Source organism: Phaenicophaeus curvirostris, chromosome 19, assembly GCF_032191515.1.
Source record: "Phaenicophaeus curvirostris isolate KB17595 chromosome 19, BPBGC_Pcur_1.0, whole genome shotgun sequence".
In the NCBI taxonomy this organism is placed as follows: Eukaryota; Metazoa; Chordata; class Aves; order Cuculiformes; family Cuculidae; genus Phaenicophaeus; species Phaenicophaeus curvirostris.
The window spans coordinates 13,841,512-13,860,038 of record NC_091410.1 but is presented as its reverse complement, the minus strand read 5'-3'; the positions used below and the strand labels follow the sequence as shown (position 1 = coordinate 13,860,038).

The window sequence follows — 18,527 nt, the reverse complement described above, 5'->3', positions numbered from 1 at the left end:
CAAGAGAAATGCCATCAGATTTTCTAGGAATGCAAAAAGCAAGCAGCTCATTTAAGTAAGCACCTCCTCTGTGCTTTCTCTGTACTGGTTGTAGCAGCCTCGTGGTCTTTTATTAGGTGTTAAAAAAGCTCTGGCCCCTTACAGTTTCTCTGGGTTGTGTTGGAACTGCACGCTCTGGTGTGCCACGCATGCCCCCCGCCCCCTGGGAAAGAAAGACAGCAAAGGTACCTGAAACAACTGATACTTTAATATTGAGGAGTAGCAATGTCAGTCCAGTACAAGTTTAGTGCAAACAAAAATTGTCCTTGGAAGAACAGTAAGTTTTGTAAACTTTGTTTTAGTTGTCTTAGCAACAGGTTATCCTTCAGAGGGAAAGACCCCAACAGACCCTGTTAACAGAACTGCTGTGCCTTAGTTTATCAAACTGCATAGAACATACATACAAAAATAGTTCTCTGAATGCATAGAGTCAGTTACTACGATTAAAGTTTTAGTCTTTAGTCAGTTACTCTGTGGAAACTAGAGCAAATAAAGCTTTTTAAATCTGCTGCTCCTCTAGGTGGCTGCTCAGGGGCTGGTGGAGGCAGCCTGCACACCAGTCTCCTACACAAAGGGACTGAGTAGTTAGGTACTTGTAATTTAGAGCCATTTAGCTGCTACTGTCTTTCAAACAGTAATTGCACGTAATCTGAGCTATGCTGGAATGATAAACACATAACTGTTAAAACAGAAGCTCCTTTCCTGTCCTGCAAGAAAATCAAAGTGGGAGCCACAGTTTGGAAATCTTACTTCATAGTGTGTCTTAGCCTTGAGCTTACCAGGAGCTGAACTGAGCTTTGGCGTCACCCAGCTCACGGAGAAAGAGGGGCCAGGACGGGGAACAGGGAGCTGGCAGAGTTGGGAGTGACAAGATAGAGAAAGGGAGGAAGGAGAATGACTGAATGCACTCAGCAAGAATTTTAAGCCTAAACACATCCCTGGGAAAATTAATAAATAAAACCATGGACTGTGTTTGTGGTCCCCTGCCCAAGCTCCTGAAACACATGAGCTTGCTTTTGGAAGGACACTTAACTTGCTTTGTGACTCAGACACTCCCTAATTAAGCGAGGCTGTCATATTTTTTTATGGAGGAGGAGCAATATATTCTCCTATGGGAAACAAACACACATTGAAACGTGGATGCTCTTACTCTGCTTGTTTTCAGCCTGGGGAAAATTCTGTCACTTAAAGCATTAAATATTTCTATCACCAGGAGGCAAAAAAGGCATCTTGGGAAGCCTTTGTGAAGAGGAAAGAGATTAAAAACTGAGAGAGGAGAGGTTTAGATGAGATCTTAGGGAGAAATGTTTTCTCCTTTGAGGGCAGGGAGGCACCAGCCCAGGTTGCCCAGAGCAGGGGTGGCTGCTCCATCCCTGGAGGGGTTCAAGGGAGGTTGGGGCTTGGAGCCCCTGATCCAGCGGGATGGGCTGTGAAGGTCCCTTCAACCCAAACCATTCTGTGATTGAGGATGTGCAAGTTTGATGTTTTAGAGAGCAGCCAAATACCCTGACGTTTAACTTAATTAGGAAATTAAAAAAATACATATACGCGCACACACAATTTCCTGTCTTTTCCATGAGCCTTAATTGGTAAAAGAGTGGGAAGACTCAACATATGTTTCAATTAAGTCTTTCCTGCTCTCTAACGCTACCAACAAACTTCACTGGAACACCCTGGAAGCCCTGTGATTTTAGTAGACAAATGAGGTATCCCTTATCTGAATACAGTATCGAGTAAAAAAATAAAAGGAAAGGGGATATTAAATATAAAAGATAAGCTATTAGTTAAAATAGTAACCCTAACAATAACTTAAGGTTTTACACAAACTGAATTCGCTGCCTGCAAAGGCAGCAGCAGCCTGCAGCTTTCATACCCAAGGTGTGAGCAGTCAGTAGGTCAGTTTTGCTGCTCTGCTGTTGTAGCACGGCCTGTCGGTCCCCGTCGCTGCGGCGCTTCTGAAGGGGGAGCTGTCGCTTCTCACAAGCACTAACTCCAGCTCCTGGAAGTCCTGAAGCCTAGCGACATCCTTGTCCTTTCAAAGAGCAGACCAAACTACGTGTTAGATATAAAGATACCTGGTCTTTCTTGTAAATATCCATAATGATGGCTGCAGGAAGGAAAAACTAAAATTCCAGAGAGGTCGCACCCAAGCACAGGAATAAACACAGACACAAAAGTCCCACTAGCTCTTTCTCCCATTCTCTTTGAAAGCACATTTGGGTTTTTTGTCTCTTTGAACCATACTTTTTGGCTCCCTGAACCTCCTTATGATTTGACTGCGTGTGCACGTCACTGAACTCAGAGTTATGACCAAATGCATTCCCTCTGCAGGTATTTTTGTATCAGGAGAGCACATTCAGTTGCTATCGGCACAGCTTGAAATTATTCACAGGCCAGTTGGTGGGTTTTCCCCTCACCCTTTGTTCTAGGCAAGCAGACAGCGAAGCAGCACCCAGCAGGTGTGTTCAGAGCACACTGGTGCACTCTGGTGCAGTTAAAGCCAAGCTGTAACAGCTCCACGCACTTCAGGAGCTGAAATATGCAGCCTATTTTAACAGGAATAGGATGAGTTAGGATGAAAGTCTAAGAAAAGCCCCAAATCCTTTTGAATTTGTGAGCTTAACTAAGTTTTGATTTTTAAACACAAGGCCGTGTTTTGCTGACCTTTTTATAAAAACACTTCTGCTGCCTGCAAAGTCAATTAAATGAATCCCTGGTTTCAGTTCTTACCTTTCTTACAAGGGTATTGGGTAATTTTCTGATCTTCTCCACTTGCTCTGGATTGACGCCCAGTTCACAGCAGCTCACTCTGAGCAGGTCTTGGTAGGTCAGTTCCTGTCTGTCCAGCTCAATTTCGATGAAGTCGGTGTCTCTCAGGTTCTGGACTCTCACCTTGAGCACAAGTTCTGAGTGGAAAAAAAGGATTAAAATAGGTTGGTTGGGGTTGGTTTTTTTCCAAAAACCCCAAGCAAAACCTAGCACGGAAGTATGTACCATTATCTTTTGAACGCGGGTTTTATAATACAATATCTATTAGCTATGTGGTTAATGAAGCTCCGTTGGAACAGAAATACACAGGGAGCCATCATTACACTGTAAAAATATTAATCCAGGCACAAAGTCAAGCTGTATCTCCCAGAGATATGTTTGGTACCGCATAAAACACGGCATAACTTGAATATTGATGGTGCTTGGAGCAGCAAAGCATCGCTGTGTTTAAAATACAGCACGACACTTGGTTTACTTAGAGCAGAAAAAAACTAGTTCTTTTGGGAAGCTTTGGGCCAAAGAATTCAACGCCTCTGCCTCAACTCCACGTGAGCCTGAAGGCGGGATGGAGAGAAGGGTGAGAAACCGCATTCCATTACCTTGCATGTTACATGGGAAAGTTCCCGTAAGGAAGAAGGGCTGGAAGGCTGGGGCGGGCGCGGGGCCGTCCAGTCGCAGAGGTACGGGCTGTCTGGGCACAACCGGCGAGGAGCGAGCTCTGCGGGGAGGCCAGGGCGGCTGCACCGCGGGGCCGTTCTGCGCTGCAGGCTCGGTGCCTCCTGGGACAGTGACGGCCGGGGCGGGTGGCAGCTCCGCAGCCTCTGGTGCAGGCAAATCCTCTTTGCTGCTGCCCGACGGGGGGGTGCGGGTGCTCTCAGCCGGAGGGGTCGATGAACAAGGGCTATTTTCACCCTGGGAAGAAGAGGTGGAAGCACTTTCATGCTGGGACTCTGCCAAGCTGTCCGGAACGCTTTCTTCAGAGTAGCTCCCAACAACTGGCAAGTTTAAATCCTTCACTCCTTGACATTCAGTTTCTTCCTCTACTAATGAAGTTCAGAAATTGGGGGCAGGGGATGGAGAGAGAAAAACCCCACCATGTTATTGGATAGATCCTCCTCATTTTGAATACAGTTTTCCTGCTGTATCTTAATCACATTCTAAGGCAATCAAAGGATGGCAATAAACGTATTGTAAACATGTAACCCCTGAAAGGCAAATAGCTGTCAAATGGAAGAAAAAGCTACAGATTTGTACAGCATATTGTGTTTTTCACAAGCAAAGTGGGAAAGAAAGAACTGCTGAAAGACAGATCAGTCCTTGCAGTGTTGTCCCAGCGCTTTGGAAGGAGCTGTATGACCAATAGTTCTTCGCTAAATCTCGTTTTATAATGCTTTTTAATAACATGGCTGTAAATACTTTATTATGACCCATGTCAACAAATCAAACTGAGTATTTCTTCAGGTAGGTAACTAATAGCCAAGCCAGCTCTTCTCTTGCTTCAAAGTACTGCAGTAAATGCCGTTCCCACCTGACTGAGGATTACAGGACATTAATGCTAGTGTCAAAGCTGTTCAGAAGGATCTGCTCAATAGCTCTGCGCTCCCGCAGTAAAACCCTTTAGGAGAATATAAGCGACAGGTGTTTATTTCCCAGGAAACACATGAAAGCTTAACAGATAGAAAAATAAGGCAGCTGTGAACAGAGTTCATTCATGCACACTTGGCAGTTTAGGTGTTAAAAACAGAACACAAGGCATTTGCCATGAATGAAGGCTGAGAGGTCAGAACCCTGCCCAGAAGAAAACAGAAATGCTCATGCAAAGAACCTGCCACTCCTTCAGCTGCGACCTGTAACCGCGATTTAACTGCAACTCCCTTTAAGAAAACAGTGCTCTCTTAATGTAAGTGCAATAGCACTGCAGAGAGCAATTCAAGTGCAATTAGGGGAAGATAGAACAGAACATTTCCAAAGGTGAAGCACTTGGCATTTTCATCCGCAGCACAGTACCCGGGTGTGATGGAAAGAGGCACAGGCAGCGTTCTAGGGGTGCTGCATACACCTAATAAGGTTTGTTGTGCTTACGAAAAGTGTAAAACAGAATTATGGGGCAGAAATTCATCATGCTGCAAGTGACAGCGTAACAAAATGCTCACGAAGCTTAACTTCTGAAATGCTGCAGTTGTTCTGAGTGCACTTAGAAGGTTTCTTGTGGTCAGACAAGTCAAATGGTACAAATTGTGACAGCCTCCTCTTGCAGCCTGCACACCAGCTCCCGCTCAGTGAGAGCACACAGACCTGCAGCAGCACATTTCCCACAGTGCACAGCTCTTCAATTTCCTTATGACCCAAAAATAAAAGGCCTTCCTTCCTGAAACCCCCAAGTCTCAGCCCAAGTATGAATTACAGTTATAAATTGGAGCTCTCTAACAAGAAACAATCATCCTAGCCAAAACTTTGCCCACCTACTGCCTCAGATCAAAGCACTAAAATGCTTTAGTCTTTCGACCAAGAATTCTAGATGACTTCTAAGACGGGAACGGTACCTCCCAAGATCTTCCGGATGTCTGGTTTTGAAGTTAACTGCGCAGCCAGCTCTCCCTTAGCAGTGAGGATGTGCTTATCTGCCCCGGCCTCCAGCAGGCAGGCCACCACTCCAGCATGGTTCCGCTTACAGGCCCAGTGCAGAGAGGTCCTGTGGGGAGGGAAGCAGAGAGGTTGAGCTGTCAGAGCCATTGCCCACATGCGCCCGTCCTACTTCGCATTGAGAATGACAATTACTGGGAATAAACTTTCCTTCTTTAAAGTTATCACAGAATCACGGATTGGGTTGGGTTGGAAGGGACCTCACAGCCCATCCAGTCCCACTCCTGCCACAGGCAGGGACCCCTCCCATGGATCAGGGGCTCCCAGCCCCATCCAGCCTGGCCTTGAACCCCCATAGGGATGGGGCAGCCCTGACTTCTCTGCACAACCTGGGCCAGGGCCTCCCCATCCTCACAGCAAAACATTTCTTCCCATGAGCTCATCTCAATCTACATTACAGAAGTTCTGTGGGGACAGGACCTCCTCTGCCTTGCCACAGCGGGACCAGACTCCCCTAAGAGCACAGGAGGAACTTTGGAAGAGCTCCTTGCGCAAACCGTGACAGGCGGATGGAGGATGGCAGCCTTTGTTGTGATCCTCTTTAGCCGCAAATCTCAAAGCCTCCTGGGATCAACATTTCCTTTTTTGTCACCAGGAAAGCAAAGAAGCTGGTGAGCTGCAGTCCCAGAGCAGCTTCCCTGGGCAGACGCCCCATAGAACCGTGGAATGGTTGGGTTAGGAGGGACCTCAGAGCCCATCCAGTGCCACCCCTGCCACGGGCAGGGACACCTCCCACGGACTGGGGGCTCCAAGCTCCATCCAACCTCCCTTGAACACCAGGGAAGGGGCAGCCACCCCTGCTCTGGGCAGCCTGGTGCCTCTCCCCGCCTCAGACAAGAACATTCCTGCCTAAGAACTCACCTTCATCTTCCCTCTTTCAGCTGAGAACCATTCCTCTCATCCCACCCCTGCTCTCCCTCATCAAGAGCCCCTCCCCAGCCCTCTGGTACCATCACAGAATGACACACGGGTTTGCTCTGAGGTCTGAGGGGTCTGAGGGAGCTCCAAGCCCCTCCAGTCCCACCCCGACACCTCCCACTGCCTCAGGCCGCCCGAGGCCCCCGCGAAACGCTTCGAATGAAAACCTTTTGAATGAAAACGCTTTGCATTAAGGCGGTTCGAGCCCCCAGTTCACGCTTCCCTCCCCGGAGCCGCCGCAGCCCCGCGCTCGGGCTGGGTGGGAAGCGCCCTCCCCCGCGGCCCCCGCCGCCCCCTGCTCTCCTCTCCCCTCCCCTCCCCTCTCACCACCCGTCGATCTCGTTGCGGGCGTTGACGCCGGCTCCGTCCCGCAGCAGCCGCCGCACCTCGCGCCCATCGCCCAGCGCCGCCGCCTCCCGCAGCCGCTCCGCCAGCTCCGCCGCCATCTTGGAGGGGGGGAGGGAGGCGGGCGCGCGCGCAGCCGCTCCGAGAGCTCCGCCGCCATCTTGTGGGGGGTGCGGGGGCGCGGCCGCCTCAGAGCGGGGCGGCGGGGGAGAAGCGGCTGGGAAACACGGAAAATGAGGGAAAATAAACTCTGTAATACGCGATTTGGAGTCTTGGCGAGCGAGCAGCCTTTAATGGAGCCTGGGCAACGCCAGGGAGCGCTCGCCGGCGGTGATGGGCGGCCACACAAAATGCATTCCCCCCAATTAAGCATGTTCTGTTAATTTCCCAGGACTGGCTGCAGTGCTCTCCTGAACTCCCCAACAGACAAATCTCCTGCTAATTTGGAGCTGGCTCCGGCTCCGCCTCACCTTGCATTTGAGGTGGGGAATGGCGGCGAACAGGTGAATATAGAAAAGACCTCTGCTCGGCACGGATCAGACTGACACTGAAAATGGTGAAAGCACCAGGGAGCGACCTCCATCCGTGATGTGCGTGGAGAGGAGAGCTGGGACAGGAGATAGAAAATGCTGTTTGAAAGAAAATGTGCTGTCGGAGTGACACTGAAAATGCCAGCAAATAAACTCTCTAAGACTTAGTTTGGAGTCTTGGAAAGTGAGCATCCTTGATCAGTCCTGGGCAACGCGAGGCAATGATCTCCATCAATCAGGTGCAGCGAGACAAGAGCTGGGACTGAAGATATTTCCTACTTACGTGCATGCGTATAAACTTTATCAGAAATCTTATGCATATTCTATTACTTTTCAAGGACTCATAATGTTATTATGAACTTCAGAACAGTGAAAACAACATTTATCTTTAATTCTTCTAATCACAATCAGCGACAACTGCAAATTCAGACCTAAGAGACCTTGAAGGTCTTCAGCTGCTGTCACCTGAAGCTTTTTGCTTGAACCCACCTCTGTCTTAAATGATCACAGTTTTTAACCCATGACCCCTTTTAGCTATTTTCATCATCCATGGCAGGAAATTGTAAAACAAAGACAAGGCACACAAATGTGGAGATGTGGTGATAGGCTCCAGGAAGCAGAACGCTCCCTTCCACACAGTGAAAACTTTAAAACACAACATACTAATAAAACACAACATACTAATTCTGTAAAAATCCCACAGGCTAAATTGGAAAATCATAGAATCGTGGAATGGTTTGGGTCGAAGGCCACTCAGTCCCACCCCTGCCATGGGCAGGGACACCTCCCACTGGATCAGGGGGCCTTGAGCCCCTCCAGGGATGGGACATTTCCAAAGCTGTACGGGGCCTGTCTCAGACGATGGGGAAAAGGAGCGCAGGAGCAGTCCTACAAACAGCAGCACAAGCCCTTGGTCCTCGGAAAAGCTGCTCTGTGCCACTAGATGTCACGCTGGAACAGCAAGAGGAGCCCCAAGTGTGGCTTTGCACGTCTTGCTAGAATTGCAAAATGCCTTTAAATTTGTCTGGGCACATCCATAGTGTCTCCATATGGCTTTGATCCTGCGGATTCCAAAGCTCTGCAAAGGGACATTATGCAATGTTTCAACGACAACCACAGGGGAGCCCCGCAAAGGGAGCTCATTTCTTTAGAGTTGTGGAGCTTTTTTTTTCTTTTTTCTCCCTTTTCCCCCCTCTCTTTGAGCTCCTCTCCCAAGGCCACGCCGGGGCTTTTAAGGACTCGGAGGCGGCAGGCGATGCACTGAGATGGTCTCTCTCACGCTCTCTCGTGATGAGTAGCCTACTCTGTGGCGTCTGTGCCAAGCCCCGTTAAATGCAGCTCGGCCTCACCATTGCTTGGTTACACAACGTACTTCTCCCCAGAGTCCTTAAGATTTCCTCCCACAAGAAAGAATGTGTAGAAGAGGATTAACAGCAAGTTCCCCTGACTCAAAACTCCCTGCTGCCTCCATGACCTCCCTGCTCTGTGGAGCCTCAGACCCCTCTCACTCATTGCCTCCCTCCCCGTTTATTGACACCCAGAACCCCAGCATGGTGGGGGTTGGCAAGACCCTCTGGAGCTCATCCAGTCCAACCCTCTGCTAAAGAAAAGTCACCTCTGGCTGGTTGCACAGGAGCACGTCCAGGCAGGGTTGGATCTCTCCAGAGAAGGAGACTCCACACCTCCCTGGGCAGCTGTACAGGAAAGTTTTCCTCATGTTCAGGTGGAACTTCCCATGCTCCAATTTGTGCCTGATGCCCCTTGTCCTGTCCCTGGGCACCACTGCGCAGCACCTGGCCCCCACCTCCCTCCTGCCCATCAGATATTAATGGGATCCTCTCTCAGCCTTCTCTTCTTTGGGCTGAACAGAGCCAGGTCTCTCAGGTTTTGCTCCTAAGAGGGATGCTCCTGTCCTTTCATCATCTCTGTGGCCTCTACTGGACTCTCTCTAGTCGTTCCTTGTCTTTCCTGAGCTGGGGAGCCCAGAACTAGACACAGGATTCCAGATGGGGCCTCCCTAGGTCAGAGCAGAGTGGGAGGAGGACAACCTCCCTTGCCTTCCTGGCCACCCTCTTCTCTTCGATGGGAGCACTACTGGCAGCACAGAGCCATCTCTCAGCTGTTACATGCCTGGACATCCTGCTGCTGCTTGGAGTAACCACAAGGGAGAGTTGGGCCATTCTTTGTCCTCAGAGCAAGTTTCCCAGATTTTATTGGTTTAGTTTTAATAATCTGTCATTCTGCAAGTTTCCAACTGTGACTGAACCCCTGAATTGGTTCTTTTCTCCTTTTTTGGAGAAACCGTGGCCAGTCTAGTCTTTGTTCCTTTTTTTTTTTAAGGCTGATGAATTTTTCACTCCCTTTGCACTTCAGGTTTTATTCCCCGACTCCTTTAACTGAGTTCTCAGTCCTTTAAAGTTATTATTAAACATCTTTTTAAAGGCTTAATTCCCAGTTACATAGTGATACAGTTCATATATGAAACACCCTGTCCCTATCCAGCCCACCAAAATAATGTTTCTGGCAATTTCAACCAACCCTGCACTCTGTTTTAAGGGTATTAGGAATAAGATTTGGGAATAAGATTAAGGGAAACCTTAAGCATTATACTTAACGTGTGTACACAGAAAGAGAGAGATTTAAAGCCAATACGGTGTTGAGGTTCAGGGAAATGGTAGGAGTGGTGGAAAGTAAAGCTGGAATGAATTAAAAGTCAAGCCAAATATTCACCCAGACTGAAAATAATTCACGCTGCTTACTCTGGGACTTTGAGTGCTTGCATGCAGAGAAGATGGTTTGAGAGGGAGAAGTCAAAGTCACACAGAAGAAGCAGTTTCTGTCACACCAGTTTTTGTGCTGGCCCCACGGAAGTCCCTGTGCGAGTTTGTAGGTGAATGAGGTTAAATTCAAAGCTCCATGTTATCAAGCCTGAAGCTGCGGCACCCAACGCTCGCTTCGTGCCCGTGGGAAGAGCACATGCAGCCCAGAGGCTGATTAATCTCATCCCAGGGCAGGTGCCTAAGAATAGCATGGATAAATCAGCCTCTGGAGCTGCCTATTGTGTTCTGCTTACTGTCAAAGGAGCCAAAGCGAATCAGCTTTGAACCCAATAATTTGCAACCCTCTGCTGTCAGGAAGATGAGCTCCTGAGGCAAAGTGGCTGGGGCCCTTCCTTCAGCTTCTGAAGATACAGAAATCCTTCCCATGAATTGCAAAGTTGCCGGGAACTCACCTATCACCTTTCTTTTGACCTTAAATCATGGCTTTTTTCACCAAATTGCTGAGCAACAACAGAGGGCTGGGATTTAGGATGGATCTTAGTCATCTGGAGCATCTCTGAATCGCAGTGCAACCAGTTTTCCCGTGGACTTCTCAGCCCTGCCCAGCATCCCACAGGGTTCAAGGGGAAGCTGGATGCCTAAGAAAGAGATTTTTCAGGTGGCACCACACACACACATGCACACGGCTGCAGCACAGAGTGAAATTTGGTATTGGGGGGGTTGGAAAATGGCATGGATATGTGAGGGAATGGCTGTCTGCAGGGGGAGGAACTGCTCAGGCAGCCAAATCCCTTTAGAAATCAGGCATGGTGCACAGCCAGTTTTTTTTCATTTGTTAATTTAACATTGTTCCTATTTGTAGGACAAGTAAATAACTTCTGAACAAACAAGTCAGAGAACTTGAACGTGAAGGGGGTGGTGCATCAGCTCAGGGACTGATTAAGAAGTCCAATAGATTTTGATAACAACTGGAAATTGTTCAGTGGATTAGTGCCTAAAGCCAGTTTGGCTTCAAGCAACGGCAAGCCTGAGCTGCAGTGCTGTGGAGCCAAACTTCTCCCCGTGAGGGTGTTGTTCCTTATGTTGTGGTTGTGGGGAGGTCCCCAGGCATGAGCCCAGTCCCCTCTGAGCTAAGAGATGTCCTAACCCAAAAACCTGAGCAGCCAAGGAGACACCTTTGCTTTTTCTCCAGACCTCTGGCTACGTTCCTCTCTTCCCATGTCTGTACTCCCTCTCTTTGCTCTCCCAAGCCATGAAACAAGCTTATCTGGGACACATGGAGCAAATGTATGCAGTCATCTGACTCCTGCGTAGGACCATGTCCTATCTAGGCACTCAGAGCCAAAAGGCTTTTGTGGGTCTTGTCCCAGTTCATCTCCTGCAGAAGCTGACTCGTGTGGAACGTGCTCGTGCTGTTAACAAGATGACAGAGATGGTTCACCTGCATTCCTAAGATAAAAACTGCTTTGCTAAGACAAGGTCTACGTTTGCTTCTGCAACAGTACTGTTTTCTTTAGAAGAAGCTGGCCCCATGCAGGAGACCAGATCAAGGTGGCTGGATTGTCCTTAGGCTGTGTTTTGGCCTTCAAAAAAAGAGACTGAGGGGAGACCTCATCTCTACAACTACCTAAAAGGAGGTTGTAGTGAGGTGGGGATTGGTCTCTGGTAGCCAGTGACAGGATGAAAGGAAATGTCCTCAAGATGCACCAGGGGAGATTTAGGTTGGATATCAGGAGGCATTTCTTTACTGAAAGGGTTGTCAAGCACTCGCAGGGGCTGCCTAGGGAGGTGGCTGAGGCCTCATCCCTGGAGGGGTTTGAAAGACGAGTAGAAGCTGTACTTGGGGACATGGTCTAGTACGAGACTTAGCACATCTGGATTGATGGTTGGACTCAATGATCCTAAAGGTTTTTTCCAGCTGAAACCATCCTCAGATTCTATGATCGAGGAGAAAGCCACAAATGCAAATCATATGTGGTTACGCTGAGGGACTGTGCACTGTGCACTTTTCATGGCCCTGAGACATGGCCAGTCAATTACAAACTCTCTGTTGACTTGGATGAGCTTTCAAGCAGACACTATACAATTCAACAGAGTCATTAGCAAAGCTGTAAGAGGTCTCCATGGAGATTGACAGCATCACCTCCCAGCTGGTACATTCTCTGCCTCCTATTCTAAATTTGTTCTTGCTGTCTTCCTGGCTCTAATCCATAAGGTTAGCTTAATCTTTCAACATTTTTGGTACATCAAAGCAGCAGAGAGAAGGACAAAGGCAGTTGGGAGGGGGCAGAGAAAGAAATAACCTGGTGCCTTAAGGAAAGCAACAGAAACTGTTCACACATATAGTCAAGAGTTTTGAGAATGGGATTAGGCAGAACAGCACCTCTGCCTGCCTGTCACTTGCGAATTCTTGCTAATACTTTAGGAGCTTATTGGAGGTCAGCACCAAACACCCAAACAGACTAATCTGTATTATAGACGCATAATCAAAGTCACAAGGTTTTACATAATATATATTGGTGACACAAGAAGTGCTTGTTCAGATAAATTTGTCATCAAGATTAGTGGCCATGAAAGCCTCTACTGTGCACTAACCTGGTTTTCTATGGCTGTGTTGGTATGCCAGATTCCTCAAAGAAACTGGGAAGGAGCTGAGAAAGTACAAACCAAGTGTGTTCTGAAAGTGACAGCGTTGGGTTTCTAGCCATGGCAAAGGTAAAAAAACCGTGTATGAGTGTGCGTCAGCGAGGAAGGGTTGTGATTAAGCTGCAGCATTACACACGCAAAGAAATAGTTGTAGGTGCAAATTTTGCATTCGTTTTCTTTCAGGCAGTTTTGGGGTTGCAGCAAATCACACCTCACGCTCACACATCACTTCTGTGGCAACAGCAAGAAGTAGGGATTGAAAAGACAAACTGATGTCACTTGACCCAGTTGTGAGCTTTGTGTTCCCCTTCAGAGAGGTGGAAGCTGTGGCACAGAGGAAGCCCAGGTTCATGGAATAAGTCAGTGACAGAGACAGGAACAATTAGATAACGAGTAGAGAGCAATTCCATATCGACAAATCTAATTAATTTTAAAAGGGAATTTCTTCATGGAAATGTATGGAAATGTCTGATTTCCCACCCTGCAGAGCTTTGTAACTACAGTGTTATGGAAACACAAAAAAAGTCTATAAAATTACAAAAGAAGAAACACAAAAGAGAAAGGAATTCAAAGCCATTTTCTCTGTGATGGGAAGAGAAAAAGTCACAGCTCATGCCATGGGTTGCAGAGATGATGTAAAGCATTTCCAGGCCCACAGAACACCTCGTTCTCACAGCTGACGCACAGCAAAGCCGAATGTTTTGTGAGGGTACCCCAAATCCTCCTGGCCCACTGCAGGAATTCACCCACCAAACTGTACCTAATTAGGGAAGAACATCCCATTGCCTTCAACTTTCCCACAGTCAGTGAGGAGAGAGCAAGAGCGATGCCAGCCGGACATCTGCAGAAGAGAGATCAGAACCTGGGAGAGCTGAACTGTCCTCTACGTCTGCTGCAATTCACATGCTGCTACCATGTGAACCCAGGGCTAAAATCACTCTGTTGGCTTTTACAGAACTCCTGAAAGCTCCTTTGTGGAAGCAGAGCTGACTGAACTGGCCTTCAGGTCAAGAAAAATCAAGCGCTGGGTGGGATTTCCAAGAGTATTTGGCTGTAACCTCACCCCGCTCCCCTTTGAAGTCAGAGAATATTTACCATCGACTTCAATTGCAGAAAAATCAGGCCATTACTGAGCGTGTTTGAAACACTCGGCTCTAACGATGCTCCAGTTCCTTTGTACCTCCCTGCTCAAAGGCAGCCTGCTGCGTCTGTCATTAAACCACAATCCTAGCAATTGGTTAGATAACTCAATGAGCCCAATGTGTGGGCCCTGGAGGCACAGGAAAATTGTAACGATTAAACCACGTGAATCTCTTAAACGTTACCTACAATTGCTCTGCTGGCCACCGTCATGTCAGGCAATCAAGGACCGGTTGTGTTCCAAACTGCCGTGGAAAAGAAAGGGCTGCATCTCAGTGAACCCCGCTACGACGGAGGCTGCAGGTGGACTCTTCGTGCTGCAAGCAACAAAAGAGCAAAATAAGAATGTACGTTGAATTAGCTGAAATCAGAAAGAGCAATAATGAAAGGAAGGTGTTAAGTGCTGACAAACGTGTTGCCAGGACAGGCAGGCCGTCTTGCTGCTCCAAACATCAATGGAAGCAGATTCACCACTTTGCAGGCATCACTTACACCTCTAGCCTGTGTTCAGATCTGCTGCCAAGTGAACACCAGGACAGAAGCACCCTGTTTACTCCAGGTCCTCCTTTAGCCTCCTTTGGGCATTTCCAGTAACAGTGTCAGTGGCTCAGAAGAGATTTACTCACTCTTTCTGATGGCCGTCATGTGGCTCCAAGCAATGCCAAGCAGACCATGTCTCTCACACCTGGTGGTAAAAGAGCAGAGAGGGCAAACTGAACGAAAAGAGGTCAGCTCTTGGGCAGACTTGATACGGACACTGACTGGTAGGGCGTACGGACCGCTCCTGGCAGGGGTCACGCTCTGAGCAGAGGATGCGCTGTGTGACAGCCAGGACCACAAACAATCAGCAGCGCCAAACAAGGGCAAGAACTCTTCAGTTAAAAAGAATTTTGTCCTAATTTAGATTTAAATTCCAAGAAGCCAGACTTGACACTCAAAGGATTTCAATAGTTCCATTTCATGGGAATTAATTATTGTTTATAGCAAAGTTTTGGATACCAAATCCTTGGAGGAGCTCTAGGACTTCCAGGTTGTCTGGAGAAGCCAGTGCTCATTGCCGGATGAAAAGCCCAGTTACTGGGAGCTGCTCTGCATCTCCTGGAGAGGCTCTCGGCCACAGCGAGGGCTACAAGACTTCAACAGACTCAGTGGCTCAGTGAAGTCTCAGAGTGAAGCACAAAAGCAGGAAAATCTGCAGCAGCTTTGTCTCACCTTACAAACTCTCGTCTCGGCCCTCGTCCCCTGCAAGGTTGATAGGCTTTCAAACAGAATCAGCTCAGAGTGATGGGGAGACGGTACCTTCACACTGATGTCACAGGAGGCTTAAAGTAGGAACCAGGAGAAACACGGAATTTTCAAGGAAGAAAGATGACAGCTGGGGGGGGTTAAATAAAATTAGCACAGCATGTTAAAACCTTACTATTTATACCAATTGAATCACATCAGAAACAAAAGCAATGTGATATTTCTATACTGAACTAGGTTCTTGAAAGGCAAACAATGCCTGTGGGGTTGGAAGCCGGGTCTGGGTCTGGGAAGTCACTGAGCAAGTGATTTCCTCCCAGCTTTACATTCCTAAAAGTAAGTGAAGGAGGTTAAATTAGGGTCATTTGCAGACTTAAGTGAATCTGTGAAATGGGTTTAATAATATTCATTAGCCTCCTACACATGGAACTAAATTTACTCACATTCCTGAAGAAACATCACTGGCTTTGGTGGAAGATGTGCTGAGCGCTCAGCCTGAGTGTGCACCTGGTCCGCATTTTGCTTTTCTTCAGAGCTTTCATTCAGACTGAGCTGGAACCAAGCAGAAGACCTGAAAATCATAAACTACACTAACACAGGTGCCAGTTGAACTCTGAGGTTTTCATGCTATTGCTCATACAACCCCAGCAGCAGTGTGAGATGTGGGAGCATCTCCATGTGCACATCATGGGTTTAGTGTCAGAGCGTCCTGCAGTGCTGTTATTGAAGCTCGCAGCTAAACCACCCACTGCAGCACAGCAAGGTGCTCCAGGCTCTGCCGCAACCCTACGCCTGGGGGTACAGCCTTCCCCGTGTTCAGCAGGTGACGGTTCTCTTGTCCAGCTTGTGCACCATGCAAGCAGACAGATTCTGAGAGGGCCGTGCGATAGTGCCACTGTGATGTGATTTCTGTTTCTTGCCTTTCCAGGGTGCATTACATCTCAGGTTTCCCTAACTGAAAGCTGAACTGAAAGCTGAGTAGCAGGTCTGGCTCCTCATCCAGGGTGTCAGAGAACAGGGCTGGAAGGGACTTTAGGAAGTGACTTAGACCCTCCTGCTCTAAGGGAGGATGAACTCATTTCCAACATTTGACCTTTGCAATCTTGACTATCCAAAGATACCAACTCCATGGCCTCTCCAAATTATCTATGGGATATCTAAGGCTTTGCCTCTGAAAGACAGAGAGAAAGAGGTGGGCAGTGAAAGCCAAGCCTCTGAGCCCAGCTTTTCCCCATATCTCACTGATAACCGGCTGATTATCTTCCTTTGTACCCTCTTTGCCTCTCGCTGTGCTGTTTCAGACAGCATAAACCTTGCAATAATGAACCATCATCAACCTGGCAATTGCTTCCTGCCCAGCTTACGTTAGCAGAGAAAGAGAAAGCAAATGATGATTAGTCGTATGGCTGCACTCAAAGATAAAACCCCCGAGCAGAAGCCATCTGCCAAGGCATAAAATAATAATCCTGGCGCTAGCCTTGTCTGAGTGCAATGCCATCAGCTCGCACCGCATCCCAGCGTAGCGCAGGCCTAATGCTGCGTTCTAGCAGGTGGCCCATAACCCTGTAATAAACTCCCTGACATTATTGATTTCTCCCCCACCCCCCACCCCGAGCCCTTTTGTCTAACTACATTAACTTCTGCTTACTGAGCATCTGCGCGTGAGGCAGAGTGAGTGCATGCAAACAGTGGCTCACTTCGGTGAGCAGCCGCTGCTCTAAACGTGCCCTCCGTTCCCTGCACCTGTCCAGACTCACCGCGATCTGCTCAGGTGGGTTCTTGCAGAAGTCAAAGCCGAAACTTGTGAGTTATGGGTGCTTATGCAGGACCCCAACAAAAACCTTAGCTCAAAAACCTTAGCTGAACTATGCTTCTACTGCTAATTATGCATACGAACAGCTCCAAAAATAGGATGCACGCACATCATCACCTTCCAGCCCGCATCTAGCCCTGCCTCAGGTGCTTCCAAAGCTTGGGGTCAGCACAGCAGCCCTTGCCTTTGCTTTGATGTTTGGAGGGGCATCACACGGTGCCAAAAATCCTGCTCACCCTTCAAAGGGAGGTGGAAAGGCACCCAAGCTGGGCTTCCTAGCCATTCCCCGCAGCCCAGATTCTGAGCAGGTCCAGCCAAGGGTTGCGGGAGCAGGGCACTGCTCAGAGGGGGAGATTTGGGCCTTTGCAGCCCAAAGGAAGCTAAAGCTGAGGTCCCAAGGCATCATCTGGATTTCTGTGTGGCTTTGGAAGCAGCATTTACTGCTTGAGGCAAGAGACTGGCAGCTGTGCTTCAAAAGGGATCTGGCAGTGACGTTCCCTCTCCAATGTCTGGCTATCATCAGCTTTAAGTGCAGTGAGCTTGTACAGACTGAAACATCGTTACTGTCTGAATAAGACAGGGCTTTTAAAAAAGTACTTTTCTTTTCAGGCATCACATTTTCATCTGGGCCTGGACAAGGAGCCACTTAAAGAGCATGAATGATGATGGTGGGGCTGAAGGAGAGCGTGGTCAGGGTATGTCTTAGTGTCCTGTTAGGAGGAAGGGGACAGGTTGCTGGCAGAGGCCATGCGGGGAGTTACAGAATCATAGAATCATGGAACAGTTTGGGCTGGAAGAGACCTCAAAGCTCATCCAGTTCCACCTCCCTGCCGTGGGTTGGCCTCTCTTAGTGGTGGCTGCCATGGGCACCCATCACACCCGCAGCACAGATGAGAGCCCCCAGCCCTCGCGTTCGGGCTCTCGGTTCTGCAGCCAGCAAGCTACCACCCGGCAGCGATGAATCAGAGCTGTGCCTGGAGAGGGGCTGAGTTATGTTTATGTTGGCAAAACCGGCTGCGAGTGGCGGCAGGCCCAGTCAGCACGAGAGGCCGAATCTGGAAGAGCCCCATCGCCGAGGCAGAGATCAATGGGAGATGGGAGATTTAACATCACAGGGTGATGGCTCCTGCCAAGAGCCCTTCCACAATAAAACCAGCAAATCAATCCACCATCCGCCAAGGAACTCCAGATGAGGACGGTTCATTTTGCCTGATACATACAACCGACAGTTTGCTGTTCCTCTAACAGTGATTTAAGAACAAAGCCAACACAATTCTACTTTCCTGTGCATCAGAGAATCCTATTTCTCTCCTCAATTAGAAGGGGTCACGCCAAACTCTGGGTCAGCACTTGGTGCAGCACAGAAGGGCAGAGAAAACCCGTAGGAGCTTGAGAGGAGTAAGAAAAAGGGCGAAGAAATGATCCTTAATGAAAACACAATGGTTAAGCCAACTTTAAATCAACAGCCCTAACTGAGACCCTGGGCACCCTAAGGGGATGCTTTCCTTTTCCATTTTCAGGACTATGGTGCAGTGTTGGACAGACACCTGTGGAGCACAGGCTGGTCAGAGCCCACATGGCCCCACTGCCCAGAGAAGGTCTGGGGTGCTGCTTTGTGCCATCAGGGCTCAGGTTTTACATCTGAGGACCAGGGAAAGC

At 48.5% G+C, this 18,527-nt stretch overlaps 1 protein-coding gene across 2 annotated transcripts; it reads right to left on the bottom strand.

Annotated features, from left to right (window-relative positions):
* Positions 1 to 104: 104 nt before the first annotated feature.
* On the bottom strand, positions 105 to 6,820 carry LOC138728940 (ankyrin repeat domain-containing protein 40-like). 2 transcript variants are annotated; one of them, XM_069872691.1, is made up of 5 exons: positions 6,697 to 6,820; positions 5,352 to 5,500; positions 3,408 to 3,848; positions 2,770 to 2,945; positions 105 to 2,071 (listed from the first exon to the last, which is right to left on the bottom strand). In XM_069872691.1, exons 1-5 carry the CDS (start codon positions 6,813 to 6,815, stop codon positions 1,928 to 1,930), a joined length of 1,029 nt encoding a protein of 342 aa, XP_069728792.1. In that variant the 5' UTR covers positions 6,816 to 6,820; the 3' UTR covers positions 105 to 1,927. The 2 variants fall into 2 exon arrangements, with proteins under 2 accessions (XP_069728792.1, XP_069728791.1); XM_069872690.1 differs by having other exon boundaries at positions 107 to 2,071; positions 3,408 to 3,851.
* Between the last annotated feature and the right edge of the window lie 11,707 nt (positions 6,821 to 18,527).